Consider the following 12,281-nt stretch of genomic DNA (forward strand, 5'->3'; position numbering starts at 1 on the left):
CCACCGAAGGTGGCTCCTCTCCCTGTTCGGGCGGTGCTCGGCGGTCATCGTCGCCGGCCTACTAGCTGCCACTGATCCCATTTTCCTTTTCGTTTGTGTCCGTCTGTTTTTTCACACCTGTGTTCAGGTAAGTTGATTTTGGTGGGTTTTGGTGGGTTTTGGTGCCCCCCCCCCTCCTCCTACTAGGAGGCATTGCTACAGAATCCCGCACCACCACAATGGAGTCAGCAGGAGCTGACGCACTCTCCACTTCCATGGAGGAGCGCGTTCAACACCACACCACCGTTCTCCACCGTCTCGGGACTGCCATGGATCAGGTGATGGCAACGATGGAGAGATGGGAGAGGTGTGAGGGGTGGCCTGCCTACCCCTGCACCCGCCACGTTCCAACCTACACCACCACCTTCTCCGGCGTCATCCGGGCCCAGCGGTATTCGGCTCGCGCTCCCGAGGGAGTACGATGGGACGGCTGCCGGGTGCAAGGGTTTCCTGCTCCAGCTGGAGCTGTACCTAGCAACCGTTCACCCGGCTCCTTCGGGAGGTGAGAGCGTGAACGCGCTCGTCTCCTGCCTGTCAGGCAAAGGTCTGGAGTGGGCTAACATGGTCTAGGAGGGACCAGACTGGGCGAGGGACAACTACCCAGAGTTACCCAGGTGAGCATCTGTTCCATCTACGGCAGGAGACGAGGAGCGCCCAAGACTTTGCGCTGGAGTTCAGGACCTTGGCCGCCGGCTTGGGGTGGAATGACAGGGCCCTGATTGACCACTATAGGTGCAGCCTATGTGAGGACGTCCGCAGGGAGCTAGCATGCAGAGACGCTACCCTCACCCTGGACCAGCTAGTGGACATGTCCATAAGGCTGGATAACTTGCTGGCTACACGCGGGTGTCCGGATCGGGTCCCCCCAGCACCTCCGCTCCAACCTCCATGGAATTAGGAGGTGCTGCAGCGAGGGCGATCGGAGGAGGAGCCTTCTCCTGCACCGGATGTGGTCGGAGAGGGCACACTGCCGACCGGTGCTGGAGGGGCTCATCTGGGAGTCGAGACGGCAGGCCCCCTGTTGGTCACATGTATGTGTTCATTTCTTTCCCAGAGTTCTTCCCCCATTCTCAGCATAAGGTGCTAGTCGATTCAGGCGCAGCAGGGAATTTTATGGACCGCGGTTTCGCGCATAGGTTAGGGATTCCCCAGGTTCAGATGGACAAACCCTTTCAGGTGCACTCCCTAGATAGTCGACCATTAGGGTCAGGGGTGGTCAGGGATTCCACGGCTTCCTTACGTAGGGGGGTCATGAGGAGAGAATACGTTTCTTCCTCATTGATTCTCCTGCGTTTCCGGTGGTGCTGGGGATTCCCTGGTTGGCCTTTCACAACCCCACTATTTCGTGGCAACAGAGGGCTCTAAAGGGGTGGTCAGAGGAGTGCTCAGGTAGGTGTATGGGAGTTTCCATCGGTGCAACGACGGTGGAGAGTCCAGACCAAGTCTCCACCGTGCGCATTCCCCCCGAATATGCCGATTTGGCTATCGCCTTCTGTAAAAAGAGGGCGACCCAATTACCACCTCATCGACGAGGGGATTGTGCGATAAACCTCCAGGTAAACGCCGCACTTCCCAAGAGTCACGTGTATCCCCTGTCACAGGAGGAGACGGTGGCTATGGAAACATATGTCTCTGAATCTCTGAGGCAGGGGTACATGATGGAGGGCCGAAACTCGCCTCCTCGAGTTTGTTTTTTGTGAAGAAGAAGGAGGGAGGTTTGCGTCCGTGCATTGACTATAGAGGTCTAAATTAGTACAATTACCCGCTACCTCTCATCGCTACAGCGACGGAGTCATTTCACGGAGCACGCTTCTTCACAAAATTGGATCTCAGGAGCGCGTATAACTTGGTGCGTATCCGGGCGGGAGATGAGTGGAAGACAGCATTTAGTACAACGTCCGGCCATTATGAGTACCTCGTCATGCCGTATGGGTTAAAGAATGCTCCAGCCGTCTTCCAATCCTTTGTAGACGAGATTCTCAGGGACCTGCACTGACAGGGTGTGGTGGCTTATATCGATGACATTCTGATATATTCCGCTACACGCGCCGCGCATGTGTCTCTGGTGCGCAGAGTACTTGGGCGACTGTTGGAGCATAACTTATACGTCAAGGCTGAGAAATGCGTGTTCTTCAAACAGTCCGTCTCCTTCCTGGGGTATCGCATTTCCACATCAGGGGTGGAAATGGAGTGTGACCGTATTTCGGCCGTGCGTAATTGGCCGACTCCCACCACGGTAAAGGAGGTGCAGCGGTTTTTAGGGTTTGCCAATTACTACCGGAGGTTTATCCGGGGTTTTGGGCAGGTGGCTGCTCCCATTACCTCACTGCTGAAGGGAGGGCCGGTGCGTCTGCGGTGGTCGGCTGAGGCGGACAGAGCTTTTGGTCGCTTGAAGTCTCTGTTTACCGAGGCTCCTGTGTTGGCTCATCCGGATCCCTCTTTGGCATTCATGGTGGAGGTGGACGCGTCCGAGGCTGGAGTAGGAGCCGTGCTGTCTCAGCGCTCGGGCACGCCACTGAAGCTCCGCCCCTGCGCTTTCTTTTCGAGGAAGCTCAGCCCGGAGGAGCGAAACTATGACGTGGGGGACCGGGAGTTGCTAGCTGTCGTAAAAGCTCTGAAAGTGTGGAGACATTGGCTTGAGGGGGCTCAACACCCTTTCCTCATCTGGACTGACCACTGTAATCTGGAGTACATCCGGGCGGCGAGGAGACTGAACCCTCGCCAGGCAAGGTGGGCCATGTTTTTCACCAGATTTAGATTTACGATCTCCAATAGACCAGGTTCCCAGAACACTAAGGCAGACGCACTGTCCCGTCTGTATGATACAGAGGAACGGTCCATCGATCCCACCCGCATACTTCCGGCCTCTTATCTGGTGGCGCCGGTGGTGTGGGAGGTGGATGCGGACATCCAGCGGGCATCTCGATTGGAGCCTACTCCGCCTCAGTGTCCTGTGGGACGGAAGTATGTCCCAGTTGGTGTCCGCGATAGATTGATTCGGTGGGCGCATACGTTACCCTCCTCTGGTCATCCAGGTATCGATAGGACGGTGCGAAGCCTTAGGGGGGGGAAGTACTGGTGGCCCACTTTAGCCAAGGACGTGAGGGTTTATGTCTCCTCCTGTTCGGTGTGCGCTCAGTGCAAGGCTCCTAGACACCTGCCCAGAGGGAAGTTACAACCCCTCCCCGTTCCACAGCAGCCTTGGTCACAACTATTGGTAGACTTCCTGACCGATCTCCCTCCATCCCAGGGGAACACCACGATCCTGGTTGTTGTGGATCAGTTTTCTAAGTCCTGTCATCTCCTCCCTTTGCCCGGTCTCCCTACGGCCCTACAGACTGCGGAGGCCCTATTAACACACGTCTTCCGGCACTACGGGGTGCTTGAGGACACAGTTTCTGATCGGGTCCCCAGTTCACGTCCCGGGTGTGGAAGGCGTTCATGGAGCGTCTGGGGGTCTCGGTCAGCCTGACCTCTGGTTTCCATGGGCAGGTGGAGAGAGTAAACCAGGATGTGGGTAGGTTTCTGCGGTCGTATTGCCAGGGCCTGGCCAGGGGAGAGGGCGAGGTATGTTCCATGGGCAGAGATGGCCCAGAACTTGCTCCGCCACTCCTCAACGAACATGTCGCCCTTTCAGTGCGTGTTGGGGTATCAGCCGGTCCTGCTACCATGGCATCAGAGTCAGACCGAGGCTCCTGTGGTGGAGGATTGGGTACAGCGCTCGAGGAAGTCCTGGGAGGCTGTCCAGGGGCACCTAAAACGGGCCGAAGGCCGGCAGAAAACGAGCGCTAACCGCCACCGCAGTGAGGCCCCAGTATTCACGCCAGGGGATCGGGTCTGGCTCTCGACCCGAAACCTGCCCCTCCGCCTGCCCTGCCCGAAGCTGGGTCCACGGTTTGTGGGGCCATTTAAAGTCCTGAAGAGAATAAACGAGGTGTGTTATAGGTTACAGCTCCCCGTTATTACCGTATTAACCCCTTGTTTCATGTGTCTCTCCTTATGCCGGTGATAGCTCGTCTGCTTCAAGAAGCTGAGGTGCAGGAGGTCCCTCCGCCCCCCTGGACATCGAGGGGGCCCCGGCGTACACAGTACGATCCATACTGGATTCCATGCGTCGGGTGGGGGGCCTGCAGTACCTCGTGGATTGGAAGGGGTACGGTCCGGAGGAGAGATGCTGGGTGCCGGTGGAGGACGTCTTGGACCCATCTCTGCTGAGTGAGTTTCACCGCCTCCATCCGGATCGCCCTGCACCTCGTCCTCCGGGTCGTCCTCGAGGCCGGCGTCGGCGCACTGCGGGAGCCGCGCGTCGGGGTGGGGGGGGGGGGTACTGTCACGACTTCCACCGAAGGTGGCTCCTCTCCCTGTTCGGGCGGTGCTCGGCGGTCGTCGTTGCCGGCCTACTAACTGCCACCGATCCCATTTTCCTTTTCGTTTGTGTCTGTCTGTTTTTTCACACCTGTGTTCAGTTAAGTTGATTTCGGTGGGTTTATATACACCCTGCTGCATGCTAGGCTTTGTGCGGGATTATTTGTGTGTATTGCATGTTAGGGGTGCGTGCCTGCACCACGGGGTTTCGATTTATTTTCGGTAAATGTTACCGTGTGCTTTCGAGACTTTGTTTTGTGTGTGAGATTTATTCCCTGTGGGTGGCGACTACGTTTGTGCATGTTTTTTCCCACTTGTTTGTATTTGTGAGTTTGGGACCGCCTTATTAAATGTTGTGTGCCACTGGAACTTCTTTGCTCTCCTGCTCCTGATTCCTACCTCCCCCCCCCCCCTCCTACTAGGAGGCATTGTTACAGAGGGTGAACCTCAGAACGACATGGGACGAGACCCGTAATACACAATGCACAAAACACGCAGCACAGGCTGAGACCACGCATAGGTACTCACACGACAAACGAACATGGGAACAATAATCGACAGCCCTATGGGGAAACAAAGGGCACATTTATACAAACACAATCAGTGAGGAATTGGAACCAGGTGTGCGTAATGACACAGTTCAGTGCAGCCTAGAAGGCCGGTGATGTCGAACTGGTGAACAGAATGAGCAGCAGTACCCGGGGGATCTGTGACAGAAATGTTCAGTACGTTGCACTCTACTACTTTCCTGAGCGCAACCCAGATCCCTAAAGATCTTCCCAGATGCTGAGTGTGCGTGTATGTAATCCTGTCCAAAGACGTGCCATTACATTGATATTATGTGGAGTCATTGAAGGAATCGCATCAGTTCATCTAGATGGGGCGATATTGCTTTTCCAGAGCATCTGTGGACAGATACTGAACCACCTGGATAGAGAAGCAGGGTCTTTGGAGCAGTATAGTCACAGTCTAAAATCAAAATAGCATCAACCTCTCTCTTTCACGCACGCACACAAGCACAGACACACACATACACGCATGCACACACACACACACACTTATCCTCTCAATTATTTGAATCACAGCTGTATCACAAGGATAAGGGACTTATTTCATCTCGAGGGTTGTTCATTCTGATGTTTTTATGTGAATGAAAGATCACTTTGTAATTTAAGAGGGTGGTATTATGGAGGAGAAGTGCAGGTTGACAATATGAAAGGTAGAGATTTGAGAGCGTTTTTGTACAGAATATGTTGACTGTTGTTATTAAGTGCTGTTGATATAATGTGTTGTGGTAATTAACACTTTATTATGGCCCAATGAAGCTGCTGACCTATAATGTGTTGTGGTTAACCCTTTAGGTCCCAGTGGAGTTGGGCTGAGTGAGATGAAGAGGAGACTCCTGCTCTCTGACCCTGACCACTATGGTGTCCCTGTTCCACGTGAGTTAAAACACCTAAAAGTCTGAGCATTTTGGATTTGGGGGGAGGGTTATACTAAGCTAACATATGGAATTATTTTAAGATGATCATACCGTGCATCATTTTGCTATTGGATTTAGAATTTTTGGACCTCTGTAGGCATAAAGAAATATCAAATTTTTATTTTTGTTTTATTTTATTGAACTTGGCTTTATTGGTATTAGCCCGTAGAAACACATTGAATAACATTCATACATGGCAAAACAGATAGTCAAAAGGAAGTTTGTTTTGAAGTATCTGTCCAACTCTATTATCTGATCGATATAAGAAAGAGCAGCAAATAATTATAATGTTGTTTTTTTTTACCCATATTTAACACATTTTTCTAGAACTAAACTATTTCCATATACTGTACTTCCATTAATTTCCATTAACTGGTACTGGGCTACCTTCAGACGAGTCTTGTGAGTCATGTTGGCGTCCTAGATCAAAACAGCCGACATGTACAGTACCAGCCAAAAGTTTGCACACACCTACTCATTCAAGGGTTTTTCTCTATTTTTACTATTTTCTACATTGTAGAATACTAGTGAAGAGATCAAAACTATGAAATAACAGATGGAATCATGTAGTAACCTAAAAAGTGTTAAACAATCAAAATGTATTTTATATTTGAGATTCTTAAAAGTAGCCACCCTTTGCCTTGATGACAGCTTTGCACACTTTTGGCATTTTCTCAACCAGCTACACCAGGTGGTCACCTGGAATGTATTTCAATTAACAGGTGTGCCTTGTTAAAAGTTAATTAATGGAATTTCTTTCCTTCTTAATGCGTTTGAGCCAATCAGTTGTGTTGTGACAAGGTAGGTGTGGTATACAGAAGATAACCCTATTTGGTAAAAGACCAAGTGCATATTATGGCAAGAACATCTCAAGTCAGCAAAGAGAAACAACAGTCCATCATTACTTTAAGACATGAAGGTCAGTCAATCTGGTTCTTCAAGTGCAGTCGCAAAAACCATCAAGCGCTATGATGACCCAGAGTTACCTCTGCTGCAGAGGATAAGTTCATTACAATTAACTGCAACTCCGATTGCAGCCCAAATAAATGCTTCACAGAGCTCAAGTAACAGACACGTCAACATCAACTGTTCAGAGGAAACTGCATGAATCAGGCCTTCATAGTTGAATTTCTGCAAACAAACCACTACTAAAGGACACCAATAAGAAGGGACTTGCTTGGGCCAAGAAACACGAGCAGTGGACATTAGACTGGTGGATATCTGTCCTTTGGTGAGACGCAGAGTAGGTGAACGGATGATCTCCGCATGTGTAGTTCCCACTGTGAAGCATGGAGGAGGAGGTGTGACGGTGTGGGGGTGCTATGCTGGTGACACTGTCAGTGATTTATTTAGAATTCCAGGCACATTTAACTAGCATGACTACCACAGCATTCTGCAGCGATACACCATCCCATCTGGTTTGTGCTTAGTCCCACTATCGTTTGTTTTTTAACAGGACAATGACCCAAAACACACCTCCAGGCTGTGGAAGGGCTATTTGACCAACAAGACTGTTGGAAAAGCATTGCAGGTGAATCTGGTTGAGAGAATGCCAGGAGTGTGGAAAGCTGTGCTGAAACAAAGGGTGGCTACTTTGAAGAATCTGAAATATAATATTTACTTTTTTGCTTAGTACATGATTCCATATGTGTAATTTCATAGTTCTGATGTCTTCACTATTATTCTACAATGTAGAGAATAGTCAAAATAAAGAAAAACCCTAGAATGAATAGGTTAGTGCAAACTTTAGACTGCTACTGTACGTGTTCGTGAGAGTCTCATGTTTCGCTGGTGGGGTCATATTACTGTGTAGCACAAACTTTCTGTACGCTACAGACAGAAGTTGGTAGACTGGTGGTACCGACTTCAGATGAGTCCCATGATGCTTGTGGGGGTCGTAGAGCAAAACGGAGAACACCATCGTGAGAGTTCCATAGAGAGATCATATTAGTTTGTAGCCCAAACGGTTTGGACGCTACAGACGTTTTCGTGAAAAGACAGATTTTCAGGATGTCTCCTGGTCTGCCACTTTCCACTGCAGGCGCGGACATCAACTCTAGGGGGGATTTATTAAACCACGTTATGGCCCAGACGTTTTCCTGACCTTTTGATCTGTAAAAACTCTGGATCCTAAACCATGTTTCATTCTACTGCTCCTAAGGCCAGGATCTAGGGTCAGGGTTGTTTTTGCTCTCCTAATGGTCACGGTGAATTGGGGTATGGCGAGCTGATTCTAGAACTGTAATTACCGTATTTTAAATTCAGCTCTATTTCTTCCCCACAGTGATGTTTTTTCACAACATTACTCCACAATGTAAATGACAAACTACTCCCTTTTTAGACACCACCAGAGAGAAGAGGAAGCAGGAGAAAGATGGGGTAGAGTACCACTTTGTCTCAAGGCAGACGTTTGAAATGGACATCGTCAACCACAAGTACGTATTTCTTGATGGGAGAGAAAGTAGCCAGTGACCTTTACTGATTATGCTGTTCAATAGGCAGTGATCACCATATGGTTAAAGGCAGTTACTAAATTAGTACTTTGTTAGTAAGTTACACCCTTTTTCAATAAAAAAATGGTGGTACTTTTTACCCCTTTTTTTCTCCCCAATCTCATGATATCCAATTGATAGTTAGTCTTGTCTCATCACTGAAACTCCCATACGGACATGATAGAGGCGAAGGTCGTGAGCAATACGTCCTCCGAAAACACGACTCCGCCAAGCTGCGCTGCTTCTTGACACACTGCTCGCTTAACCCGGAAGCCAGCCGCACCAATGTGTTGGAGGAAACACCGTACAGCTGTGAATGTGCCCGGCCGCCACAAGGAGTCGCTAGACCGTGCTGGGACAAGGACATCCCAGCTGGCCAAACCCTCCCCTAACCCGGACAACGCTGGGCCCAGGATTGAACCCGGATCTGTAGTGACGCCTCTAGCATTGTGATGCAGTGCCTGAGACCGATGCGCCACTCGGAGGGGCCCCAGTTATACCCTTTTGAGTAAGGTGTTAACCAACGATGCATATTTGCATGTTGAGTGCAGTGCTACCACACAAGCATTTAATTTGTTGGCATTCCATTTCACTAGAGCCCTGGATAAGACACATCCAGGCATCTAGTCATTGAACAATAAAACAAGCAGGTGGTTCCCATTTAATATGCATGTCACGTCCTGGCCAGTATAAGGGTTAATTGTTAATATAGTTTGGTCAGGACGTGGCAGAGGGTATTTGGTTTATGTGGTTCGGGGTGGTGGTTTTTCTAAAAGGGCATTTGATTTATGTATTCCGGGGTTTTTGGGCACTGTTCCTTGTTTATGTAATTCTATGTTTAGTCTAGGTAATCTGTTTCTATGTTGAGTTAATTGGGGTGGACTTCCAATTGAAGGCAGCTGTGTGGTGTTGCCTTTGATTGGAAGTCCTATATTAGTTGGGTATGTTTGTCTGTGTATTTGTGGGAGATTATTTCTTGTTTTGCCGAGTGAGCCTTTCAAGACTTTCGTTGTTCACTTAGTTTGTAAATAAATACACAAGATGAGCATCAACATTCCTGCTGCGTTTTGGTCCTCCTTAACCAACGACGACCGTGACAATGCAACAAGGGAGATCAGCTGAAACGCAAACATTCTAAGATATTTGGAACAGTCAGGGTCTGCAAAATGCTATATCTTAAGCAAAAAACTCACCACAAGCGGGTTGGCGGAGCAAGCAGAGTGAGGTGGATGGAAAGGACGGGACAGGCAGAGCAGTGACTGTATGCTAGCAGGATAGTCAATATCTCCAATCATCTTTGCTGGTAGCGATGTTGTGTTTCCTCAAGTGGATGAATTGTTCTAATTTAGCATGTATGGTAAAGCCTCAACCCTTACCTACCTTCATCATTTGTATGGCGATAAAAAAGCAAAAATAGAGACACGTTCTATTTGAGGGATGCGTCAAAGCGGACATCCCGCCCACCTTGTTCCGGTTAGGTCATTATAATTCAAAACAACGTGTTCTAAAATAAATCACACACACGCCTCGTATGCTCGCCTTTGGTGAGTTTAGGCCATTGCTCAAAGAGAACTAGTGAGCCTGATATTCCAATGTTTTCATGGCATTTACTCTCTCTAATGCTGAACCAGGACAGGAGGTAAGACGTGGCATTCCAGTAATGCCCTGGGATGGATTCCTGTCACGGTAGTCGTAAGGAGAGGACCAAAACGCAGCGGAAATATGTACACTCATCTTCTTTTATTGGGACAAAGAAGGAAAAACCCAAAACAAACACGTAGACACGACGACTAACAGGCCGGTAAGGCACAAAGCTATACGCAGCACAACCTCCCACAAACTAACAGGTGAAAACAGGTGACCTAAGTATGACTCTCCATCAGCAACAACGATGTACAGCTGTTCCTGATTGAGAATCATACCAGGCCAACACAGAAATACAAAACTAGAACAGCCCCTTAGAAATACAAACACAAGAACCTACCCAACACCCCAGAACACATAAATCAAATACCCCTCTACAATACACACACAACCCGAACCACCTAAATCAACTACCTCCTCTACATCGACACTTACACCAATAAACCCCAGAAACACTCTACACAAAATATCCCTCTATCTAAACACATACATAAAACCATGAAAACAAATACCCTCTGCCACGTCCTGACCAAACTACAATAACAAATAGACTCCTTTACTGGTCAGGACGTGACAGATTCCCATTTTCTCATTCTTCTTTTATGTGTCTTTTAATGCGAAGACATCAATGTAAGCAAGTATAAGGCAAGTATAAGGGTTGATAGTTCATTACAACCAAAACTGGTAGCAAGCGACAAGGAACGAGATAATTTGGGATTTTTTCTTAATTACATTTACATTACATTTACATTACATTACATTTAAGTCATTTAGCAGACGCTCTTATCCAGAGCGACTTACAAATTGGTGCATTCACCTTATGATATCCAGTGGAACAACCACTTTACAATAGTGCATCTAAATCTTTTAAGGGGGGGGTTAGAAGGATTACTTTATCCTATCCTAGGTATTCCTTAAAGAGGTGGGGTTTCAGGTGTCTCCGGAAGGTGGTGATTGACTCCGCTGTCCTGGCATCGTGAGGGAGCTTGTTCCACCATTGGGGTGCCAGAGCAGCGAACAGTTTTGACTGGGCTGAGCGGGAACTGTGCTTCCTCAGAGGTAGGGGGGCCAGCAGGCCAGAGGTGGATGAACGCAGTGCCCTTGTTTGGGTGTAGGGCCTGATCAGAGCCTGAAGGTATGGAGGTGCCGTTCCCTTCACAGCTCCGTAGGCAATCACCATGGTCTTGTAGCGGATGCGAGCTTCAACTGGAAGCCAGTGGAGAGAGCGGAGGAGCGGGGTGACGTGAGAGAACTTGGGAAGGTTGAACACCAGACGGGCTGCGGCGTTCTGGATGAGTTGTAGGGGTTTAATGGCACAGGCAGGGAGCCCAGCCAACAGCGAGTTGCAGTAATCCAGACGGGAGATGACAAGTGCCTGGATTAGGACCTGCGCTGCTTCCTGTGTGAGGCAGGGTTGTACTCTGCGAATGTTGTAGAGCATGAACCTACAGGATCGGGTCACCGCCTTGATGTTAGTGGAGAACGACAGGGTGTTGTCCAGGATCACGCCAAGGTTCTTAGCACTCTGGGAGGAGGACACAAGGGAGTTGTCAACCGTGATGGCGAGATCATGGAACGGGCAGTCCTTCCCCGGGAGGAAGAGCAGCTCCGTCTTGCCGAGGTTCAGCTTGAGGTGGTGATCCGTCATCCACACTGATATGTCTGACAGACATGCAGAGATGCGATTCGCCGCCTGGTTATCAGAAGGGGGAAAGGAGAAGATTAATTGTGTGTCGTCTGCATAGCAATGATAGGACAGACCATGTGAGGATATGACAGAGCCAAGTGACTTGGTGTATAGCGAGAATAGGAGAGGGCCTAGAACAGAGCCCTGGGGGACACCAGTGGTGAGAGCGCATGGTGCGGAGACAGATTCTCGCCACGCCACCTGGTAGGAGCGACCTGTCAGGTAGGACGCAATCCAAGCGTGGGCCGCGCCGGAGATGCCCAACTCGGAGAGGGTGGAGAGGAGGATCTGATGGTTCACAGTATCAAAGGCAGCAGATAGGTCTAGAAGGATGAGAGCAGAGGAGAGAGAGTTAGCTTTAGCAGTGCGGAGAGCCTCCGTGACACAGAGAAGAGCAGTCTCAGTTGAATGCCCAGTCTTGAAACCTGACTGATTAGGATCAAGAAGGTCATTCTGAGAGAGATAGCAGGAGAGCTGGCCAAGGACGGCACGTTCAAGAGTTTTGGAGAGAAAAGAAAGAAGGGATACTGGTCTGTAGTTGTTGACATCGGAGGGATCGAGTGTAGGTTTT

General features: G+C 49.4%; 1 protein-coding gene across 1 annotated transcript in view; it reads left to right on the forward strand.

Moving 5' to 3' along the window:
• Positions 1–12,281, forward strand: part of mpp7b (MAGUK p55 scaffold protein 7b) — a 59,941-nt gene that overhangs the window by 37,538 nt on the left and 10,122 nt on the right. The window contains exons 11-12 of the mRNA XM_082960715.1: positions 5,766–5,846; positions 8,229–8,322. Of these exons, the coding sequence (XP_082816841.1) occupies positions 5,766–5,846; positions 8,229–8,322 (175 nt within the window). The remainder of the gene's footprint in view (positions 1–5,765; positions 5,847–8,228; positions 8,323–12,281) is intronic.

This window comes from Salmo salar, chromosome 14, assembly GCF_965601325.2.
Source record: "Salmo salar chromosome 14, fSalSal1, whole genome shotgun sequence".
NCBI lineage: Eukaryota > Metazoa > Chordata > Actinopteri > Salmoniformes > Salmonidae > Salmo > Salmo salar.